The sequence below is a fragment of the Tamandua tetradactyla genome, chromosome 7 (assembly GCF_023851605.1).
Source record: "Tamandua tetradactyla isolate mTamTet1 chromosome 7, mTamTet1.pri, whole genome shotgun sequence".
In the NCBI taxonomy this organism is placed as follows: domain Eukaryota; kingdom Metazoa; phylum Chordata; class Mammalia; order Pilosa; family Myrmecophagidae; genus Tamandua; species Tamandua tetradactyla.
Window position 1 is genome coordinate 8,253,533 of NC_135333.1, and position 25,148 is coordinate 8,278,680.

Here is a 25,148-nt window from a genome sequence, read left to right on the forward strand (position 1 = left end):
TATATAAACATGACAGAATACAAAATTTCTGGTATGAGTATATTATTATTTCTATTTGAGGAAAGACCTTTCTTATGTGTTCATTTTACAGTGGCATAGGGAGACAGAATAAAGCTGTGAAATCATCTCTCGACAAAATTAATAATAAAATAAAATAACGATTCACTGATGTAGGGAAATGTTTGCAATTTATTTTAGGGGCCTCGATGCTCTGAGCAAGAAAATGAAGGCTTCCACAGTGGATTTACCTATAGAATCTGTAAGTCTCAGTCTGCAGGATTTAATTGGCTACTTCCACCCACCAGATGAGCATTTAGAGCATGAGGACAAGCAGAACAGATTACGAGCTCTAAAGAATCGGCAGAATCTCTTCCAGGAAGAGGTACGTTTCTATCAATACTCGTTTATTTTGTCTTCTTGTGAGAATAACTTCCTTATGGGGAAAATGCCCCATCTCCTTGATTTTGGGTTATAGAGGAGCGGTATATTCCTATACAAAGGAAACAGACACTGGAGGAATCCTGCAATTATTTTTATTTCTCTGGCAGTGAGTATTAATTTTAAAAGATGGAACTTTGCAGTCCCCTGGCAAGGAACGTTTAATTTTATTGTCTGATCAGCGCACACACTGATCAGTCTGAAGCGGGATAATTTGCTTCGTGTTGGCTATGTAAAGAATCTTAAAATGCCTGAATGAAAAAGGCTTTCAAAAAGCATCAGGTTTTCAAACTGTTCAACAGGCTCCTTGGGAGTGTTTTCAGGATCCACCAGGAGCTCTGTGTTGGGGATAGAAGGTGCCAAAGGGAATGCCACCCTAGGAGGCAGAGCACCAGACACCGTGCTTGCACAGAACAAACCTTCTTTTTTTCTTTTTTCTTTTGCATATATTAAATACCAATGTATTTAATACTAAAAATACCAAAAGTTTCCCTGCTAAACAAGCTTGAATGCCATTTCTAATCAACAGGATTCCAGAAGGACCACGTGATCTGTCAAACTGTCCTAACGCTGACATCATAACTAGTATCATATATTCAGGAATCTCCATGGGAGGAGGCCGGGTCCTCTGGGAAATCAGGCTGGCTCAGCAACTGTGCTCGTTCTTCTCCACGCTCTTTGTATGTGGAGTAATGAAATTTTCTCGGTGCAAGTGTAGTTGTCAGAGTATCTCATTCACACATTGCTGAATTCCCATAGTCCCTGAATCCATGTTCTCCTCATTTTAAAGCTGTTTTCTAATTTCCCATCAGAAATCTTTGGAACTGACATATTTTTTGAGGCTTTTTTTCACTGTGTATACCTGGGAAATGACCTACCTGGAGAGCATAATGACATGAAGTCAGGAAATGTCAACGTAAACCTCTAATAACAACGCAGAGTTTATTGGGAATTTTTCTTTCCGTGAATGCCAAATTATTGGGCCATTTACTGTACTGTATGTATTTGGTACCTGGAGAAATAAAAATATTGGGTTGTGAAAATTTTAAATAGTGATTTGGTGTGGTTTTCATTTTTCTTTTCTCGTATAAGACTATCTGAATGTGAATCTAGAAGTGTTTTCAGGTAATGGTGCTTTTAAAATTCTCTGTGTGAAATAAGTTGCTTAGTCAACTCTTTATAGCTCTTTCTTTCACGTGCTTTGCCTTGTTCTGAAAATCTCAATCTAACAATAATAATAGAAGCGGTTTTTCAAATTTAGACCTCTTCTTGCAAAGTTCTGTAATAACTTTTGAATTGCTTTAAAGATGTCTTTTCATGAAATTTTCTTTGTTTCATTTATGATATCTTCTTTCAAATGCTAATAATACTGCCTCTCCTAAGAATAAGAGTCTGTTCCAATGCATACTAACAATAAATTCTGTTCTGACTGATTCATTTGTATTAAACTTTGCAAACAGAATTATGAAATATGTTTTTTAGGTTATTCTTCTGCTCCCAGGGAGCAGAGAATTTCATTCAGGATTTAAAAGCTCCTTTAGTTGTTTGAAGGACATTGCATTTAACAAGCAAGTGCAATTCTTCCTGTCTTTCAAATAGACTGTCTAAATTATCTTTACGATTCACAGACTTACTTTAAGTGATATTTTCTTTTCTTATCATCGTATCATTTTTTTCCTGCGAGCAGAATGACAATTTGTGAAGGTACTTTCTCCTTTTCTCCTGCAGGGGATGATTAACCTTGTGCTGGAATGCATCGACCGCCTGCACGTCTACAGCAGCGCAGCTCACTTTGCTGACGTGGCTGGGAGGGAAGCAGGAGAATCTTGGAAATCTATTCTGAATTCTCTGTATGAGTTACTGGGTAAGAAATACGATTGTCTTTTCAAGCCAACTGAGTTATGTCTACTGAAAATGATCACGTGATAGTTGTAACAATTATATAACTTGCTTGCTGTTTGAGGTTGTCATTGTTTAACATTAGCTGGACCATGTCAAATGATGTTTAGTATTTAAATCCTTCTCTAAGTGTCAGAGTTTGTCAGGACAGTAATTGCCTTTGGTTAAAGGAAAACAGTCATCCCAGGTCAGTTTTGGCGGGTTAAAGCCTCCACGTGAATTGGTATTAAGTATTTCTTTTTTGGCATTGGAGTTAATTTCATAAGAGCTCCTCTCATTTCCACACAGTCCCTTCTTGCCAGATATTTCTTCCAGTCTTCTTCTCTAGAACTTTATGTGATCTGCTTTTGGCAACCCTTGGTGGTTCTTGAAATATTAAGCAAAACTTGTTGTGGTTTATAATGCATTCCTGGTGGTTCTCTACAAATATAGATCCTTCATTACTTTGGGCCTGAACTGTTGCAATAGCTTCTACTTGTCTCTTCTCAAAACTGTAAAGGATCTGAGATGTTACCCTACTTGTTAGAGTTTAGGTTAAAATTAACTTGTTAGTGATTAAGATAAAGAAAGATAGTTTATTATTCACAGCAATAGCTGGAGCCAGAGTATCAGCATTTTTTATGTGTGTTGTCAGATCTGTTAGCCTTAGTTTTCAGAGGACAATACATTGCAAAGGGAGCCAGATAATACCTCTGCATGCAATAGGTTGAGTTAAAGTAGAGGAATCCAGAATTCGGAGAGCCTGGATCGATTACACTGGGTAGTAAGCTTGTTTGCCCTTTGCTGTGGAGAGAGACAGTGTCTCCCAAGGCTATTTGCTGCATACGTCCTTGTAAAAATAGCCCCAAAGGCAGTCATTGCCTCCTTTGCAAAATATGCAGAACCATACGGGACTGTTCTAGTTTGCTAGCTGCCAAAATGCAATATACTGGAAACAGAATGGCTTTTAAAAGGGGGAATTTAATAAGTTCTGGTTTACAGTTCTAAGGCCGAGAAAATGTTCCAAATAAAGCAAGTCTATAGAAATGTCCAATCATAGGCATCCAGGGAAAGATACCTTGGTTCAAGAAGGCCAGTGAAGTTCGGGGTTTCTTTCTCAAGTGGAAGGGCACATGGTGAACACAATGAGCTTCTCTCTCATCCGGAAAGGCATGTGGCAAACACAGCATCATCTACTAGCTTTCTCTCCTGGTTCCCTGTTTCATGAAAGCTCCTGGGAGGAGTATTCCTTCTTCATCTCCAAAGGTCACTGGCTTGTGGGCTCCCTGCTTCTTGTGGCTACATCGTTCTTCTCTGCTCTTTCTGAATGTCCTCATTCTCCAAAATGTTTCCTCTTTTATAGGACTCCAGAAACCAATCAAGACCCACCCGAAAGGGTGGAGACACACCTCCAACTAACCCAGCTCAACAACCACTCTTGATTAAATCACACCTTCAGGGAAATGATCTAATTACAGTTTCAAACATACAATACGGAATAGGGATTAGAAGAGATGGCTGCCTTTACAAAATGGGATTAGGATTAGAACATGGCTTTTTTTAGGGTACATCTATCATTTCAGAGACATTGTCTTCCAAGGCTATTTGCTGCATACCTCCTTCTAAAGATAGCCTGGAACGAAGCTGTCATTGCCTCCTTTGCAAAATGTGCAGAAACACGGGACCTATGAAGAACGGGCTTTATCTCTACTCCAACCCTCACCTCCAAATCCCAGATTCATCCCATCCGCTACAACTATGCATCACTTCTCTGTTGAGAAATTTTTCATTGACCATCAAGCTTCAAATTTCTTAGTTTAGGTCAGTCTTTTCAAACTCATGGTCTTAGCTGTCAGGCTGTTATGACAAATACCTTTTAGTGTGTTGGCTTAAATAACAGGAATATTTTGTCTCATGGTTTCAGAGTCTAGAAGGTTTGCTTATTCCCAGACTGGTAGCACTCTGGCTGCCCAAGGGTCCTTGGGTTTCTCTGCTTTCCCATCATGGCCATGTCCTCTTCTTCCTCTTCCAGGTTCCATCAGCTTCTTGCTTCCAGCTCCTCTCTCTGGCTTTCTCTCACTATTTCTGAATTTCTTCTGCTTATAAGGACTCCAGTAATCTGGACTCACTCTCAAATATTTGGGCTACAATTTAAGTAAAATAACATCTTCAAGAAATCCTGTTTAAAGGGGTTTGTACCCACAGATGTACGGATAAAGCCCAAGAACATGTCCATATTTGGGGTTTCATAAACTCAAACCACCACACTTTCTTTCTCCCTACCATACCACAGGTTTCTAAACATCCTGTATGTGTTCTGTGACATTTTTTTTTACCCTTATCTTTTCCTGCCTGATAAATCCCAAATATCTTTCAAGCCCCAGTTCACTTGCCCCTGGTTTTTGAAGTTACTGTTAAGATTTCTCCCAGTTCTCAAGCAGAATAGAAAGCTTCCTTCTCTGTGCTTTCTTGGCTTTTAGTGTTTTCCTGGATTATAGCAGGTATCACTTTGCTTATTTAGTTATATATGTGGCTGGAATTTCAAGGGCAAAAGTAGCACCCTTCTGATGTTTGTGTCTCTGTCGTATAACTGAATGCCTGGCACATAGTAGGTACTAAGTAAATGTTCCTGATGAAAAGACTGAGTGCTTATAGAATAGGAAGGCAAACCTAAGTATAAAAAGAGATCACAGTGAAGTTTTTAATGTGAAGAATGAAGGGGAGTCAAAATATTTCAAAATGTTTAAAAATTCTCTATTATTTAATTGGACTTCTGTAAAATTTACAGTTATAATGCCATTTATGCAAATAAAAGTCTGATGCCCAGTAAAAATGTTGATTTGTACCCCTTATGTGGACCTTTTGATATGCCATTAAAATTTAACACATGTGCTTTGGTACTGTCAGACTGTATGTATTATGCCAAAAGTAACATTTGGCCAGTGTTAACTTTGAACAGGACCAGGGGCATTGAAACTTTATAAAAGTCTGAATTTATTATTTTACCCACAGCAATAATCAGGAAAAGGATTTTTTGCAAATACGTAAGTAAGTGCTGTATTTCTAAATAGTAGAGACTGAACTTTGGTTGTTGTTTTAACACCTCAGTTTAACTTCCTGGCTTGGTGTGATTCTGCATTAATTCGTGAGACAAACCCAATGCTTTAGGTAAAGAAGCTCATCATGTGTTCGTGTTTAAGTGTAGAAAGGGTTATGTGCAAGGAGAATAGTTTTTATTATAGATAAATCTAGATAACATGCAACTTTTATTTTCTTGGTGACTCTTTTCAGTCTCTGTTAGTTGATCCCTTTAACAGGTCATATGCTTGTGTATCCATGGTTGATAAAAATGTTCAGAGAATTTAAATGATTTTTCTATAATCATCGAAACAAATTCCAGCAAAGGATACACTTCAGTTTTATCCTTTAGAGCTGTTTATCCCCCAATCCTATGCTCCATTTATCTCCACAGAGTTTGGGGGGATTATATTTTATTACTCTAGAATTGATTGAAGTAGCAATAATATACTCTATAAAATGCCAGGGTGCTTGCTGGTTGTGAGAAGAACTTCTCGTCATAGTACCATGGTTTAATTTTTAATTGGAACTTGAATAGAGATGTGATTTTAAAATAGTTTAATGTTTTATTTACTCAAATGGAAAGGGAAGAAGCAATTATTTAGGTAGAATGATATATCTATCAGGATGTGTTCATTTGGAAATGATCGAATACTTAGAGTCAAACTTGCTTAAAAATTAGAGTGGATGTATTGGCTTGTGCAATGGGTGGTATTCCAGTGGGTTTAACTCATGACTTGATCATGTCATCAAAAACTAGCTTCTTTTTGGTTTCTCCTCTGCTCCTGTGGGGTCATCTACTCCCAGTGCAGGCTTCCCTTTGTCATCTCAAATGGTTGCTGTCATTTCCTGGTGCTACATGTTTCCTCTTTGGTACATGAAGAGTAAAAGAACTGCATCTGGAAATTATATCTTAAGAAAAAGGATACTATTTCCTAACATGCAAACAAACCGTTCATTGCATCCACACTGTGTCTGTGGCCATTCCTGAACTGGTAGTTCTGGCAAAGGGGTGGGGATTTCACCATCACTGGCTTTGATTGTTGGGGGGGACCCTCTTCTAAAACTGGGGCAAGCTCTTTGCTTGTGTGAATGCAGAGAAGCAGCTACAGCATTCTCTACAGATGTTACCTCAAATGCTTAAGGGGTTGGGTTCTAATCAGAGTGCTTTTATCTGCTACCTTGCGCCATGCTTGAATATAGCAGGCACTCAAATACTTTGGTTTGAATTATTTAACAAACACTTCACAGAGCTTCACATTCAGGATAGATTTTGACCATCTACTCACTTTATTAAAAAGCCGATCCTATCACTCCTTTTCCATTATATCCTTTTCTTAAAAAACAAAAGCTTAAAAGCATTGCACCTGGAGCCAAGAGCCTCTGAGAAAAATTATATCCTTCTGCTCAGGGTCTCCATATCCCAGCTCTTCCACTTATGTGCATTTGGGAAGATGAATAAATTTGTGCCCACATTTCTCATCTACAAAAAGGGGGAAATAACAGTCCGTCCTCTGGGGTTGTTGTGCCAATTACAGGAATTAATGTGAAGTATTTAGGAAGATGGTAGGCACACAGTAGTACCTACTATTAGAAATCTGATCCATGAAATGGCAAAATACAAATTGCCTTCAGAAGGCTGTCATGGGGCTTAAGTGTGTTCATATACATCACATCTTAGCACAGCATTTGTTTTCTTCTCTCTATTATTAGTCCCATCTCGGATTCTCTCCCGGGCTAACCTTCGTCTCTAACTTCTATTTTTGTTCTTGTTGCTTTCAATTATGTCTTAGAAAAATAGCTTCATTTAAAACTGTTGGATTTAAGGAGGAAATTTCTCATTTAGCTGATAGAAGACGTGGGCCATTGTCCATGCACACTGGCTGTTGATTTTCTCATCAGAAAATAAAGTTTTCTTTATAGTAGGCTCCACTCTGAAAATTTTGCATTTTACCATTCTACCCATTTCCTGAATGCAGTATCCCACCTCTTGTACTCTGGTTATATGGTAGGGATTCAGTGAATCCTTGTGATGTGAAAACATTTTTGATACTGAGAGATTTCTCATCAGACTCTGCCTCCATGCCTTCTTTCCGCCAATCTCTATTTCAGTCTTCAGGAAATATGAACATTGTTCAAGAATTTTTGTAACCGAGAAGTTAGGATTTAACAAATGAGTATGACGACTGAATCAGTATATAAATATTCCTTTTTTCTTTTTGGTTTATTAGAGTAGACAGAGGGAAATACCTGAAATCTCTGAACTGTAATCCAGCCACCCTGATCTCTGATAATGACTGTAAAAGCCTTTATCGTGTGCCTTGGTCATTATAAAAGCTGGTATTCCTCGGATAAGTTTTTGTGTTTGTTTGTTCTAACTTCAGCAACTTGTAAGGGCTAACCCCCTAATGCTAATGAAGGAATTAAATCAGCTCAGAACCAACTATTCACTACTCACAGCACAGTTTCACTACTCTAACGTTTGCAAACTATTTCTGCTTAGACTTGCTGTCAAGATGGTAGCTCCATCTCTCTTCCTTTCTGCTTATGCTCGCTTTTGAAGCTGAATTTGTAATGACTCCATTTCCCCTTGTTAGAATCCATAAAAACCTTGAACACCTTGAGGCTAGGGGAGACAGAATTTTAGGCCATCTCCTGCTTTGCATCCAGCAGTAAACTCTTTCTGTCTTTGAAATCCCCGGGTCTCAGAAATTAGTCTCTGAGTGCATCGAGCAGAGAATTCACCGCCTTTGTCTGGTGTCATTTTCATTGACTCTCTGGCACCTGGTATTGTAATAACCTTTCTATTCTGGCCTTCGGAATATTCCAGCACCATCTGTGACCTGTCCCTTCCCCTTCACCTGCTCCCTCATTCACTTTGTCTCCTGTCCCTCCTGTATTCACATACTTCTTGTCCTTTCTACAACCCGGTACTGTATTTCTAAAACATCTAGAATTACTTACCTCAACTGCATTTGAATATTTTAAAAATTCATGTGTCTAGTTTCTTAATTATTTACACCCCATTTGATTAAGAAAGGATTTGAGGGAGATATTACTTAAATTGAGTTAGTTAGAATCCCCTAAAACTCACATCCAAAAGGAAGACAGCAGGTCATATAACCACATGTGTCACTCAGAACGTACAATGACTTCAGACACATGAATATTTTTTGACTTTTGAAATAATTTTTTCATGCAACAGGAAACATAATTTCTAAGCATGCTTCCTCCAACACATACATGTATTCTTAATGTTCTTATTTACATATTGCTACTTCTGAGAGGGTGTTTGTTAATACCCACACCTGTGTGTTCCAGAAAATTGTGAGTAGTTTTTAGAAATAATTCTTAGTAATATCACTCCTAAGGAAAGCTTCCTATTTCCTCCTTCTCCTGCTTTTTCCAAGAGTCTTGTCTCCTAATATCCTTTATAAGATCTCCTGATGAGCTCTTTAATAAACATAGACATTGTCATGTTGGAGAGGACATGGGCATGTAATTGTTTTAGGCCTCTTTGATTCTCGGTCTAGGTTCCTTTCCTTTCATTCTGAAGCTCTTCCTTTATCATTGCTTATAGGGCAGGTCTAGTGATGATAAACTCCCTCTTTTATTAATGTCTTAATCTCGCCCTCATTTTTAGAGAGACAGTGTCACTGGATACAAAATTATTGGTAGGCAATTATTTTCTTTCTGCACTGTAGATTTTTTGTCTCACTGCCTTTTCGCCTCTAAGGTCTAATGAGATCAGCACTTAATCTTCTTGAGGCTCCATTTGACATAGCACATTACTTTCCTCTTCCATCTTTCAAAACTTCACCCTTGTACTTGGAATTCAACATTTTGACTACAGTGTGTCAGTGTGACCTGTTGGGGTCTGTTGGTCCTCTTGAATGTGTGTATTCACATCTTTTGTCAAATTTGGGATGCTTTTGGCATTACTTCTTTGAACATTCATCTTGTCTCTTCATCTCTTTCTTCTCTTTTTGGGACTCCTATAATGCACATGTTGTTACACTGGACCCACAGGTCTCTCTGTCTCTGTTGCTGTTTTTTCTTCATTCTTTTTTCTTTCTGCTCCTCATTGAGTCATTGCACAGTTCTTTCTTCTCCCAGATCTAATCTGCTGTTGTAACACTCTAAGGAATTTTTCATTTTAGTTACTGTGATCTTTGACTCCAGCACTTCTGTTTAGTTCTGTTTTCAAATTTCTTTATCTTTTTTGAGATTCGTATGATGTTCATTCATCGTTTACCTGATATCCTTTAGCTCTTTCTCCATGTTTTCCTTTAGCAGTTTAAGGACATTGAAGATTATTTTTTAAAAAGACTTTGATTTGACCAAAGTCTGATGTTCTGATTTGACAGTGTTCGAAGTTTTATCTTGTTCATTGGATAGACCATCATTTCCTGGTTCTTTAACTTGTAATCTTTCGGTGCATATTATACATTTTAATACTGTAATATATTAATAATGATTTATTCCTTGGGTGATTCCTTAAGTTTGTATTTAGTTGGTGATATGACAGAGATTTCCTAGATTGTCAGTAGCTAATAATGACAAGCAAACCAAGGCAAAGACACTTTTCAGACTTTGTAAATTGGCTCTTTTTTGGCTGGTTCTTTTCCTTCTAAGTTTAGTTCTCCTTCTCAGAAGATCAGTAGAAGGAGAAAGTGTGAGATCCTCTTTGTCTTTTCTTAGACTGTGTCTTACCCTGAGCGTGTGCTTGCTTATTATGGCCTTAGGAATTCCCTATTTACAGACATTTGAATGCCTCCTCTACTTCCTATAAAATAGACTTTCTCCCCATCCTGGGTGCTTTATTGCATTTTTCAAAAGTGATAATCCTTGGTCCCAGGCCACTTTGATTTAATTGTTTCTTAAAGTGCTTTGGCTGTGAGCAAGCTGCTTCTGACTGCAGGGCGAGTTCTGGGAGAGCAAGCCAGAGAGGAGTTCCCTGATTCAGTCTTTCAAGCTGCCACCCAATAGGTGGACATGAAGATGCCGGCACCCCAGTAGATGAGTAGGTGTTGTTCTGGTCCATCCAGAACAGGGTCAGGGACCCACAGTAAAAGCTAGGGCAGCAGCACCCCTTTCCCAGGAGGTTTGGGAGTGAGGGGCCAGGAACTTCTGTTTTTAAGTTGTGTTTTCTTGATTTGGCACATGCCCAGTTACTACAACCTTTTCATTGTTTTCTAGGGTTCTCAGGAATATGGATCTGCAAGTTTTTGCTAGTTGTTCAAAGATCCCGTGGTGGGAAAAGATCCCTAGGGTGTCTTACCCCCCTCTCCTGGTTGAGAGGAGCAGATTCTTCCTTGGGGCTATGTGTTAAATAAACCACCTTCTTTTCTTTTTTCTTTTTCCCCTGGCATGTCTATTTATCATAGAGAATAAAAAGGGAGGGTGGGAATGATCATACATAATCATTATCATATTTGACATGGATAGATTTAATATGTGTTTTAGGTAGAGAATGACAAAGTAAATTTATGAGCCTGCCATCTGGAAGACCTAAAGATCTTATAGGCACCGATATTCATGGCTGGGAAAGCGCTGCTGGGACACGCTTTCATACATCTATTCTGACATCCGCACAGTTAATCTGTTGGGAGGCTTGAAAGCCAGGATGATTTTCTAAAGAGGTCTGAAAAATGGCTCTTGGAAAACGCTGTCTGTGAATGAATTCAAAGTATGAATTCATTTTATCGTGATTCAAAGTATGAAACAAACAGAATAGATTGCCGTTCTTTTTTAGTAATGTAGAATTAACTAATTCTTGAATCCTTAAACACTTGGGAAGAGTACAGACAGTGGGGAACTTTGTGTGTCCAGCTTATTTTCCAGATATTTTCAAGAGGCATTATTTTCGTAAATACCATAAACCAGTGAGAGAAGGCACTCATATATAACAGGGTCACAGGTTTCACACACTCTCCTATCGGGTGTTATTTCAGTGTTCTGCATATAGATATTAACTGTCATTCTGTAGGAAATTCTGAAAAGGCATTTTATAAACAAGACACTTTCGCACTTTTGTTTTCAGCTTTGTAATTGTCTCATCTCTATGAAACGAAAATGGCAGCCTTTGTGTTTTTGTTTTTGTTTGCATGGTAAGGCTCTGGGAATCGAACCCGGGTCTTTGGCACGGTGGCAGGCGAGAACTCGGCCAATGAGCCCCTGTTGGCTGCCCACCGTTGTCTTTTTTTTTTTTTTTTTTTTTAAAGGAAGGAAAGACAGAGAAGGAAGGAAGGATGGAAGGAAGGAAGGGAGGAAGAAAGGGAAACATTTTTAAACATTTTCTTGTTTTATTATATTTTGTTTGTTTGTTTGTTTTTTACATGGGCTGGGGCCGGGAATCGAACCGGGGTCCTCCGGCACGGCAGGCAAGCACTCTTGCCCGCTGAGCCACCGCGGCCCGCCCCCCACCATTGTCTTTTAAAGTGAAATTTATTTCATAACCAGTTTTGTGAGAGAGCCATGTTCTTCTCTGTTTATACACCATCAGGACCCCCATCTTTTCATTCCTTTGAGCAGGAAGTGAGTGTGGTGAGATGTGGCACAGCACAGGGCCAGGGCACCGTCTCTGAAATCATATTGCCTGGGTTTAAATCCTGGCTCTACTGTATGTGAACAAAAAATGCTATTTCTCTCCTTACCTTCTCCTCTGCAGGAAAGCTACTGTTTCTCCTTTGATCTGGATGGACAGGATGCAAGTTGAGGAGATGGGACAGTTTCCTGCTTGGAAACGTGGCTGCATGCCCTCTGGCCCTGCTGGGAAGTTCCATCCCTTGGGCTCTGGCAGTAGCCTTGTGCTGACTCTTAGTCTTGTGGGCATGTTGGAAGTTCCCACCTAGCCCCTCTTTCCTGGAATTCCTGTGCCTGGGCAGCAGCACCTCTGTTCTGGGCGGCAGTTTGCAGCTCCCTCTTTAGCCCATATTCACCTAATGTTGTACCACCAATATCTTCTTATTAAATGTTGTGATCAACTTCCTAGGATCACTCTGTCCTTCTCCATATTTTTAGAAACTGCGTTAACTGATTTCTTCTGGACTTGCAAAATTATAGTTCAGTACTCCATTTCTTCTGCAAAACATATTGATTGCTGCTGCAGTGCAACTTATTAATAGAGTATTTCTGTGTTTATAGCAAGGGTCTAATGTGTTTATTCCCAATTCAGTTTGTGCCAGTTGTATTTGTTATTGTAATTATGTAAAGGGATTGATTGTCATGTAAAACTATAATCTATGGGTATGAAAAGGGAAAAAAAAGTTATTTTTTTTCTAGGATATAAAATTGAATGTATTGAAAGACTAAAGAAAGTAAAGCAAAAACTCTAAATTTAGGTAGGGTAAAACAATTATAAAAGATGCTAGAAGAACGTAAAATTCTGGAAAGATTCTGCACACTAATCGCTTCACAAAGATTGTTGAAGAAATCTATACTTAAATACTTAAAGCAGGTATGCATGTATCATTTTTAAGGATGCATATTTTAATGTATTCTCGTTACTTAACCTTTCTAGGTCTCTATTGTGTAAGAAAGCATCTAAGTTTATTCATTCATAATTCCCCAGTTCTCTATTGCTGTTTAACAAACTACACCAAAACTTTGCCATTTAAGCAACAGCTGCTGTATTAAAACTCACTGTTTTGTGGGTCCGGAGTCTAGGCAGGGCTCAGCCGGGTGATTGTTGCGTGCTCCCCGGCGTCAATGGAGGTCACTTGGAGGCCTTACTTGTTGGACAGGCTGCTCTGGAGGGCCGGGGATGATGTTGTTCACTGGTCTGATCCCTTGTAGGGGGACAGCTGAAAAGCTGGTTTTAGTGGGAACTGTTTACCAGAGCCATTGTGAACACAGTCCAGCATGATAACTTCAGGGCAGCTCAGACCTGCCAGAGAGATTCCTCCTAAAGTCCAAGTTAGAGCTGCAAGGTTTTTTTATGGCCCAGCTGGGATGCCCTAAAACTCTACTTTGGCAATCTATTGGTAAAGTCACTGTGGCCAACCCAGATGCAAGGTCAAGGAGTGCAGATTCCTTTTCTCAGTGGTAGAAATAGCGAAGATAACTTATTGAGATAGATTTTGAGGTAAAAAAATATACATATTTAAAACTTTGAAATACCTGTCATATTGCCCCTCGGAAAGACTATTCCTGCATATGCCTCCAATCATATGGAGACATAAATTTCTCTTTTTTTTTTCCTTTTGCATTGTCTAGTACTTCTGGGCAATGTTAAATACTGTTCATAGTGGGCATTATTGTTTCTAACTTACATGGAAATGTTTGTATTATTTTACCATTAAGTATCATATAACTGACTTTTGATTTGAAATATACACAGATACTTATTTGTAATGTTTAGTGAGGATTCTGTTTTACTGAGTTATTGTTTTTTATTAGAAATATGTACAGTTCAGTGTATCGAGACTGTGATTTGTTTCATTGTTGACTTATTGATAGATTTTCTAATGTAGAACCATTTCTGCATTATAGGAATGAACCTGCATTTGGGTTAATGTTGCCCAAGTACTGCTGAATTTGATTTGTAAATGCTGCCCTTTTGTAGGGTTTGTGCATTTATAATTCATATGTAAATGTTTCCTCTAGTTTTCCTATGTGCATGTTCTCTTTGTTATACTTTGATATCAAAGTTATCTTTTTTCAAAAAAAATAGATAGGTTCTTTGAGTTCCTTTACTTTGGAAGAGATTAAATAGTATTTCCTGAGTATAGTGAAAAAGTGTGTTTTTTGACATTCTTCTTAAAATTATTCATAGTGTTTTAGTCTTTAGTTTTTTTCCTTTCTAGTTGGTCAGTATTGGTGAATATATATTTATATCACATACATCATACATATATGTTCATATATATGTGTATGCCCATCTATATGTCTTTAGAGGCCATTCTTTTTCCCAGATACTCAAAAATTTTAGTATGTAAATGTATAAACTAGCTGTGTTTGTAACTCCTTTTTTTCTTAATTTTGTCCTTTTTCTCTTTTCCTTGATGAAAGTAGGTGGTAGATAGCTTATACATATATTTTAAGTTCTTGAATATATTCATCGTTCCTATTTCTAACTAATTACATATATATATATCGATTTTATTATTCCTAATTTCCTTTCTCCTTTTTTTGCTGTTGATTTATCTTTTCTGTTTTATTTATTTATGTTTCTTCAATACTCATTTTATCTTTTTTATTTTACTTATGTTTCTTCAATACTCATTTTTATGTTCTTGAAAGGAAGATTTAATTTACGTTTTTCACCCTGTTGCTTAGCAGTGAAAATGTTTAAATTTTCTCAGAGTACAGTTTTTCCATCTTCCATTGGTTGTGTCAGGTCGTGTTTTCATTTTTGATATTTATTTAAATATTCTGTAATGCTGTCTTTGATTCCCTCACTATTCCAAAAATTATTTAGGATGCAGTTTAAATATTTAAGTGTGTTGTTTTTTTGTTTGTTTGTTTCTGCTTTTCTGGTCCCATTCCATTATTGTCAAAGAGTATGATCTATATCATTTCTGTTTGGGGTAAATTTTATGAAACTTTATTTGAAGCTCTTCCTATGATTTTCTTAAATGTCCTGTGGTTTATTAAAGTGATTATTCTTGATTATTGGTTTCTTCAAGAATCACCTTTTCTCTCACATTTGACCTTTTTTAAAACTTTTTTTAATTGTATAATATAACATATATACAAAGCAAAGAAATACAAAAGCAATAGTTTTCAGAGCTCTCTTCAACAGGTAGTAACAGGACAGATCCCAGAGTTTGTCATGAGCTACCATATCATCCTCTCAGATTTTTCCTTCTGCCTACTCCAGAATATAGGAGGCTAGAAGGAATAAATACTTTTTTTTATCACAATTGATTTTTTTCTTTTTTTGTGAAAAATAGCATGTATACAAAAAAAGCAATAAATTTCCAAGCCCAGCGCCACAATTATTTGTAGAACAGATTTCAGAGTTTGGTATGGGTTACAATTTCACAGTTTTAGGTTTTTACTTCTAGCTGCTCTAAGATACTGGAGACTAAAAGAAATATCAATTTAATAATTCAGCAATCATATGCATTTGTTAAATCCTACCTTCAGTGTAGGATTTAACTATCCCCTTTGATCTTTCTATCCCACTCTTTAGGGGTATTTGGGCTATGGCCATTCTAACTTTTTCATGTTGGAAGGGGTTGTCAATAATGTAGGGTAGGGAGATGGAACTAGCTGATGTTCTGGAGAGGCTGGGTCCTCTAGGTTTCAGGACTTACCTGGTCCTGGGACCATCTGGAGGTTCACATTTGACCTTTTAAAAATGTATGTCTTTAATCGTTAAAGACAGAAGTAAAATCAAAAGAGTGAGTTAAATTTTAAAAGTATGAGACGATGACAATTTAAAACTTCACCATATACTTTCCGCTATTGCTTTTGTTCTAAATCAGGAACAGCTGTTCTTACAGATTAACGTTAGAAGTCCCATTCAACGGTTTGACTCCTTATTCCTCCACTACATCCTGTCCTTGCCCTATGTCCCCAGCATTCCTGTTTGATTCGAGGCTGCATATTGTTGAAGACCACTGGTACCAGAGCTCTAGGAGTCTAGAAGTAACTTGGAGCATCATTTTTTAATCTTCGTATGAAAGTTAAGGAAGGCACTCTATGAACAGTCAAGCTCTTTTCAAGCAGTAGAAGCTTCCCTCTTTCTTTCTTTGTTTTTTTTTTTTTTCTTATTCTCAATTCAGTTAGAAGCTTTTTTCTCTCTCTTTTAAAAAAAAATTTGGAATGAAAAAATGTGAAGAAAGTCTTTAAGTTTAATTTCACTCTGTAACCATAGCATCTCCTGCCTCATGTTTAAAGGAGATAAACAGGTAGTTTCCTCAAACTTCTTGCAATTCAGTTGTCTGAACTGCTTCCTAGTATTACCAAATTTTAAGTAGTGATAATTCTTAAGGAGACATCTTCTTCTTCTCTTAGTTTTCATTTCCCAGCTGCTAAAACAAGTCCCATACAATAGATTGGCTTAAAAAATAGGAATTTATTGGCTCATGGTTTTGAGACTAGGAGAAATGCAAAATTGAGGTTTTCCACTTTCTTCCCAAAGTTTGTGGCATTCTAGGGCTGGCTGCTGGTGATCCCTGGGGTCCTTGGCTCTCCTGTCACCTGGAATGCCTGTGGTGGCCTCTCCTAGCTTCTCTTACTGTCTGACTTTCACTCTATTTATAAAAGACTGGATTAGTATTGTTTAAAGCCTGACCTGATGCAGTGGGTTCACCCTTAGCTGAAGCAACATCTTAAGGAGATCTTATTTACAGTAGGGCCACACCCACCAGAATGGAACAAGCCAAGGATATGTCCAGACCTGGGCTACTCAGTTCAATCTACCACGATCTTTAAAAATCATATGGTTTTAAAATCTCATCAACCTCTTGTAAGCAGTTATTAATACTTACACTGTTTCTGAAATGTCTGAAGGGTACAAGAGTAGAAGTTTTATAAAATTTTTACTAGACTTGCTTTGAAAGCAATAATTTTGAAAAATCAGAAGTTTTGTATTGAGCGTATAAACTGGGTTAAAAGAGATCATAAAGTTCATGTAAGAATTTCAAATAAGATGGATTCTTTGATTTAAAAAGTTAGAAAAAGTAGGGCAGGCCATGGTGGCAGAGTTCTCACCTGCCATTCCCGGTGCCTGCCAAGTTAGAAAAATTAATTTAAGGAAAGTTATAGTTGGTTTCTTTATTGCAGAATTGCGTGTTCTTTAGTGTTATGTGAATCTCTAAATGGGGAAAAGAGTTTTGGGAAAAATATGTTTTCAAACATTTTGACCATTGGCCTTCCCACCCCTTCATTCCATGTAACATTTAATTGTACCCCATTTTATGGTACATATTCAAGAAAACTGATGTGCTCATTATAATTTAGGTGAGAAAATTGAGCCCTAGATAGATTAATTGCCTCTTCCAACTAGTGACAAGCAAAGTATTAGAACCCAAGTGAGGAAATCCCCAGGACAATGGTTTTTCCATTGTCCTTCATTATTATCCCCTTAGTAATATGTTAATTTATGAAATTACATTCCTTCTAATGAGCAGTGAGTTTTTTTTTTTTTTTACATTCCCCATTAGTAAATATCAATTTGCTTTTTCATGTGTCAGTTTCAGGCATACAAATGAGCATATATGTTTGTATTTGATTTAGGTAGAGAATAAAGATATTTTGGTGTTGATTCATATTAGGGCTAAAATTGATTTTTGAACCGCATGAAGAAAAATCACAGAAGTGTGAATTTTTTTTTTTTGCAGCTGCACTAATCAGAGGAAATCGTAAAAACTGCGCTCAGTTTTCTGGCTCCCTTGACTGGCTGATCAGCAGATTGGAAAGGCTGGAAGCTTCTTCTGGTACGTTTTTCAATTATCTCCTTGTCATGTTATATTATTCTCATTTTCTTTTGTTTTGCACATTTTAAGACAAAACAAACTCTGAGGTTCAGTGTAATAAAATGTTTTCTTTTAATAGGTTAAAAAATTATTTTTGGTAAATTCATTAATGCTTCCATTCTAAATAGAAATCTACAGTATCCTGCCCATTTACATTTTTAAAAAGCATCTAATTGTGAAGTTCTGGGAGACTGTGAAGAGCCAGAATTCTCATTTTTCCCTTAGGTTTGTTACTCCAAATGTACTATACATATACACAGATCAGTTTGGTATTCCTATTTTTTTCTCTCGTGTCCAAATAATTATGTAAATAGATTTGGAAAAGAAATTAGTTTTCCAACATACAGCAGAATATTTTATTTTAAATATTTATTTTAAAAGAATTTAGTAAATACTAATCAGCAGTCTGTATCAGAGTAAAATACTTTGCCAGTAAGCCTGATAGACCCATCTCTAACAAATATTTAGTTTTATTTTGGTGTTGTGGAAGCTTCCAAGTGTTTGACATTCCTGCCTGAACCCTCCAGCAACACACTGTGTCACTGACTCTCCAAATCAAATCCGTTGCTCTCCTTCTGTGCATATGTTATGCTAGTTGCCCTTCTATAGCACTAATCCGCTTGTGTTGCACTATCATTAATCCTTGTATTCTCCGTGCCACACATTCCATCTTCTACCTAGTAGATGCTTAAGAGTAGTTGTTAATGAATGAATATGTGCTTCAGTTAACCTAAGACAATGCCACTGTCAGTAGAAAAATAATTACATGATTTGCAGACACATATGATCGTCCACAAATTCAATTATGTTTTTTCAAGTATTTTCCACTTTTTGTTGTGTCGGGTTGTATAGTCATTTTGTGAACGAAAGCTGCTTCATTTTGCAACATTCTCTGTTCTTGGTATTATGTCTGGCATTAAAATGCCAATGATTATTTTTAAATGTTTGGCAATTAAAGCTCAGAAAGGAATCTATGGTAGGATATTTTCCCTTGGGTTTATATTACATAGGATTTCTAGATTTTGCAATCAATATTTTACCGTTCAGGCAACATTTATTAGGTTTAATAATAATGGTATAAATAATAACAGCTAAAATGTCTTGAGTGCTTATTATGCCCCTGACATGCATTGTTTCCTTCAGTCATGAGAACCACCATATGGAAATTGAGGTCCTGAAAAGTCACTATGTCTAGTGACTAGTAGACATAGGCCTTAGCCCTATGTCTAGAAGTGTTCAAATCAGAACTCAGATCCAGGTAGTCAGACTCCAGTGCCTGGGTCCTGAGCTATTTTACACCCTTATTCCCTGGTGATAAAACGTACTGACAAAGAATACTCAAAAAAGAAGGAGATAGAGAGAAGGAGAAGCCAAACTGTTATTTCTGAAACACTCGAAAAGTTCCTTGTAATGGAAATCACATATACCAGTTACTCCTTTTATTCTCCTTCAGCGGTGCCATTATAAATTCTTAGAACACTATTTGTCAAATAAAAGGCAAAATTTACAGGAGATACAAGCTACTCACGTGTGAGTTTGTCTTTTCCTGATATGCCTCCATGCACAAAATCATATCGTTGGCTGTCTTTGAAAAGGAAGTATAAGGACAGATGTTTATTTAGTATGAGCAGACAGCCAGGTGGGGTCCATCGGGAAAGGTGGGTCACTTCAGAAACGTCTGTTTTGTCTTGAGGTGGTCTGTCAAAGAGAAACTGGATTGAATGAGGGCACAACAGTTTTTGCTGGCATTTCTATCTCAGTCTTTCTCTCCGTCAACCCCGGGGTCCCTCTCGTATGCAGCCCTCCTTGGGGGCTTGTGTTCTGCCCTGGGTCTCTGTGGACTCCAGTCCCTGTGCCTGGGTCTGCGTGGAACTCTGACTCACAGGTGTGAGTGGCTGTGCAGTCGCTGTCCGCGGTGGGAGGGGCCCTGGCTGTGCAGCCGCTGTCTTACCCCATTGCTGAGTGGGACTGAGTGAGGGGGGGGTGGTGGTGGGCAGGATGGGGGTGGGGGGAGAAACAGACCGGCGATCCGGAACAGAATTTTCTTACCAGATATTTTTTCTGCTTTTTCAACTCATCATTTGTTGAGTCTTTCCCCCATCTCTCCCACCCTCAAGAGTTCTAAGCAATTGGGATTTGTCCTTTTAGTCACTAAATCTCTAGGAAAGCTTTTCCAGGAGATAGCATGTGTCATACCATCATCCACGTCAATGACTTCCAACACTTTTTTTTGTTCCGTGTTAATACTTATTTCTGTTTTCTGCTATTTTTGCTTTGCATTATCTTTATGTTCTTTAATAGCTTCTCTCTCTCTCATTCTTTGCAGTCAATGCCATATTATATACTTCAGTAGAAAATCATGCCTTATGTGAAATAGGTACTCAATAGATGTTTAATGAATGATTGCAGGCACATGCAACAATTTTGAGGTTTGAGATAGTGGTTTAATCTATCATAAAATGAAAGACTGGTATGATATTATAGTGACCTTTAACCGAACAGTTTGAGATGAGCTGCCAGAGGTTTCGAGAGGTGATAAGGAGGGATTGGTAGGTGAGCATCAATGGTTCTTTTAGAATATTTGTCAAAGAATAGAATGGGGGAATTTGAATGGTACTGTGAGTTTGTACCAGAATCACCAGAAAGTTTTCCCTCTTATAATATTGTGCATAGCCAGAAGAAAAGAAGCAGAGAGAATGGAGGGCAGTGATGCTGTGAGGTCCTGAAGCATTTGTAGGGTTGGAAGATTATGTAGACTTGTGAATAATCTAGTTCCTGCAAAATCTAGAGCTTTTACAGTAGTAGAAGACAAGAGGAGTGGCCTGGTATGCCTGTGGTCTTCTCAAGAATACAGGGATCAAAGTGGGCTGGAAGAGTGAACAGGGTGGAATTGAGAGCTTTTAAATTTGATAAAGGTTAGTCTCATAGATTTGACAAGCAAAAAGTGAAGGGCTAGCTGAAAATCAATGATAATGGATGGATATAAATGGGACTCACTGGCATGATTCAGCACTCTGAATTTAGGATAAGGGGAAAAACTAGATAATTTTACTATCAAATTTGGAAGCACAAAAATGAAAGGAGGTGAACGTAGTGAATATTTCTATGGTGTTAGGTTCGTTCTAGATGGGACGGATGTGAAAATAGAATGGGGAATTGGAAAGGGGTTTTCAGGGACAGGTTCAGTGGAATTGAACGAATAGAGAAGCAGAAGAACAGATGGTTGTGGTCACAGAGGGTGATTTCAAATCACAGAGTGGAGTTTCAGAGTTTCAGACCTTGGAGGAAGAGAAATTTGGGGTCACAAGGAGTTCTAAGGCATTGCTAGATTGATAGGTAGCAGAAATATCATAGAGATGGAGATTATTGCGATTTAAAAGTTTGAAGAATTAGGAGATGAGCATTTTAATGTTATTATCAACATGAACCAGAGGTAGAATATATTGAATCAGGAGAAACAGTAATAAGCTGCCAGGAGGAAGAAGTGATTTAATGAGTGGCAACAAGATGATGGTGCATATTATTAAAGTGGGTAAATTCTTGGGTCAAAATGGCAAAAATTGTCAGGAAGCTCCAGTGGGTGCAAAAAAATATGTTGGCCCCTTCTCTTGTCCCCAGTGAGTATCTGGAGAGAGAGAGGTGAAGCAATTTTCAGAACAGAGTGTTAATGCTCAGTGAATCAATGACTTCATTTAAAAACAAAGTACACAAAACTTTTGAAAGAAAAAAGAGTAGAGCGTAAAATACACTCATCTGTTTCCCTTGGTGAGTAAGGAGTTGGGATTGGGGGAGAGAGGGTAGAACACTGAGTTCTCCAGGACTGGGGAATTGAGTATCAAATCTGATAAGTAGCCAAACTTGGAGAAGCTCATTAGAACCAAGGAACTAAGGGTATTTTCGCTCCCTAGGCTGCTCCAGCAAATACCAGGAAATGGTTCAGTTTAAACAATGGGAATTTATTTCCTCCCAGATAGCATCTGGGAAAGCGTCCAAATCAAGATACCATCAAGCCGATGCTTTCTTCTGGAGGATGGTCTCCTGGTGACCCTTGGCTCCTCTGTCACTTGACAAGGCATAAGGCCATGTCTGCTGGTCTCTCCCTTCTCTTTAGGGTTTTGCTGATTTCAGCATCTTGCTTCCATGGCTTTCTCTCTCTGTCTCTCTCTTTGATTTCATTCCATTTATAAAGGACTCTGGTAAAAGGATTTAGACTCTCTTGGATGAGGCGATTCTCAGCTTAACCGAAGTAACCTCATCCAAAGGTCCTACTTTACAATGGGGTTACATCCATAAAAATGGATTATATTTAAGAGCATGTTTCTCTAGGGAATGTACAGCTTCAAACCACCACAGGGAGCCACGTGCAAGTAAGAGTCTGACAACCCCTAACAGCAATCTTCTTTTCCACCTTCCTTCTTTAATTCCTTGTGCTCTCCCTCTTACATCCTACCACAAAAATTGAACTAAGGGAGAGATTGATAATTAAAGAACTAACTCTAAATTTAAATGGCCAAATAGACAGTCCTCTCTCTGACAAAGTAGTAATACCTGCTCAACACTTTTTGTTCCCGTTAAGAATTTCTAGTCTACTTGAATTTACTTTCAGGTTCTGCCCCCACCCCCCACCCCTGGGGCTGTGGATCCTAGTTCCAGGCATTTGTCTTGCTGGTGAGAAAAGGAGAAGCTCATGGATATGGAAGGGAAAAAGATGTGTGAGTAGAAAAGTGAATGTCAGCTCTGGAGCAGAGGCTTTTCCCACCAAACCCTTTGTGAGCTGAAAGGTGCAGGTGACTGAGCGACCGTAAGCCCTGTGTCTGCTGGGAGAGTATGTCCTAGCGGGCAAGTAAATTAAGTTTAGCTGTCCTGACCATGTGAAAACTTGTTACCTAAAGCATCTCCAACTAAATTTTCTGAAAGTTTCTGGGACCATGGTAAGACTTAGGAAGTTAAGAGTGACTACCTGTATGTACAATAAGAATTGCTAACATTTGTCAGGTAGGACTTGTAGTTTGGCCAGTGAGACACCCTTTTGACCACATTTTCTCTTACCTTCCTTAGTTTTAAAAGCTGAGAAGTCAAATTCTCAACATAATCTCACTTGAAACTAGTATTGCTCATACTGCACAGTTCTGGCCTGTGCTAGCAGGTAAAAAAAAACCCAGGGGGAGAGCTTTACTTTCCAAATAAAGTCTTACTAGGAGAAAACCCCTGGATCCTTCTTTAGACTTTCTGCTTGGAATCAAGATGTGTTGAGAAGTATCCAGCAGCCATTCCTCCAGCATAAAAAAGAATTTGTGTGTGTGTGTAGCATACACAAATGTTTGTGGAGTAGAAATGGAGGGAATTCCAATTACTGATGGTATGGAACAAATGTATTCATATACACTTCTTGATACAGTGGAACAGCTGGCCCCTTCCTACTTTAAACCAGGGTAGTAGGACTTTCCTTTATTGCAATTAAATGCCGTTTTCACAAAAGGCCTCCTAAGGTTTATATCTATAGGAAAGCAACTTTGTAAGAATCTACCTGAAATTATTGGTGGTAGTGATCTCTTATTTAACAAATACTTACTATGTACCAGATACTGTTTCGTGTGCTTTACAGATATTAATTCATTTAGTCCTTATAATAACCCTGTGGGGTAAGTACCGTTATTGTCCCCATTTTATAGATGAAGGAGCTGAGGCAGAGAGAAACTGAATATTTGAGCCAAGACAAAGCCAGCTCTTAAACCCAGGCAGTCTCACACCACTGCCCATGTTTTAACCATTGCACTATACTGCCTGTCTAAAAGTTCTTACTGGCTATGAGATTATTAATGGATGTTAAGCTATGTATAATTCTGTTGATAATGTATTTCATTGTTTTCGTTCTTTCTATGTTTTAATTGTATTTTTCAGCAAACTTAAAAATTTCTAAGCAAGCTTTCACAGGTTTCCTCCTGATCTGAATACCTCTACCCTCTTTTTACACCCTTAAATTCGTCATTTATAAATGCCACTTTGAGAAAGGATGACACACCTGAAAGTTAGGTAATAAGATAAAACAGTTGAGTGGGTAAAGAAGTGATTTTCAGCAGAAGTGGCAGCAAAGATTATAGATAGGCACAGCAGAATTGCCAAGGGAGTTTAAAAAAATACCTTTGTCCATGTCCCATTGCAGACCAGTTGAATTAGAATCTCTAGGGCCAGGGTGGGGGAGGAAGGAGGCGATAGTGACTTTCAAGCTGTCCCAGGGGTTTCCAATGTACCATACAGGTCAAGGACCATTCATTTATTGAAACATCCTAATTACATGGAGCCTAGAATAGAGAAGGAGTTTTTTTATTTTGTACAGATTATTGTAATATCCAGATACATTCCAGAGTATTTTGGACAGGAAATAAAAAAGCATTTGCAAAGTCTCTTGAGGGACTGGAGAAGAAATGTAGAACTATTAAACTTCCCCACCTGGAAAACTCCTGGTAAGCTCTCAATCACTGGGGACCCCAATGTAATAAGCCAAATTCTCAATCTTGAGGCTTGTCTTATGCAACTTTTTTCTGTAATGTCGAAACTAAGCCTACTTAAAATTATACCTAAGAGTTACCCATAGAGAACTTCTTTTGTTGTTCAGGTGTGACCTCCCTCTCTAAGCCAAATCCTGCAAATAAACTCACTATCCTCCCTCCTGTGTGGGATATGACTTCCAGAGGTTTAAGTCTTTCTGGCAACGTGAGACATGCCTCCCTGGGATGAGCCTGGCCCTGACATCGTGGGATTGACAATTGCCTTATGTACCAAAAGAGGAAAGAGAAATGAAACAAAATAAAGTTTCAGTAGCTAGGAGATTTCAAATAGAATCGAGAGGTCATTCTGGAGGTTACTCTTATCCAAGCTTCAGCCAGGTATTGCAGATGGTCACAGTATGCCAAGTCTCAGCCAATAGCACTCCTGAAAACCCTAAAGAATGCCCTGGGCTCTACCTAAGACTCTATAAAAGTTTTACCTACCAAGTTTATTTTTTCAGAAACTTTTAAAGCCTCCAGATGGCTCCTATGCCAGAGAAGCCCTGAAACCCAGAGGTACTAGTCTCTCCAAGAATATCAACCAGTTTATTCCTCTACCCCATAATGCTAACACCCCTTTTCAGTATGGAGAAGTTAGAATGGTCATTGTCCACATATCCCTGAAGATTGAGAGAATGATCAAATCAGAGAGAGGAGATGTAACTGAGAAGTTAGGATTTCACAAATGATTATGACTACTGACTCATTACATAGATATTTCTTTTTAGTTTCTAGTGTACTAGAATAGCCAGAAGGAAATACGTCAAGTTGATGAAAT

At 38.1% G+C, this 25,148-nt stretch overlaps 1 protein-coding gene across 2 annotated transcripts in view; it reads left to right on the forward strand.

Annotated features, from left to right (window-relative positions):
* The window catches only part of RYR2 (ryanodine receptor 2), a 779,580-nt gene that overhangs the window by 408,319 nt on the left and 346,113 nt on the right, over positions 1 to 25,148 (forward strand). For both annotated transcript variants that reach the window (XM_077168436.1, XM_077168435.1), the window contains 3 exons: positions 199 to 382; positions 2,167 to 2,302; positions 17,688 to 17,783. In XM_077168436.1, coding sequence (XP_077024551.1) covers positions 199 to 382; positions 2,167 to 2,302; positions 17,688 to 17,783 — 416 coding nt within the window. The remainder of the gene's footprint in view (positions 1 to 198; positions 383 to 2,166; positions 2,303 to 17,687; positions 17,784 to 25,148) is intronic.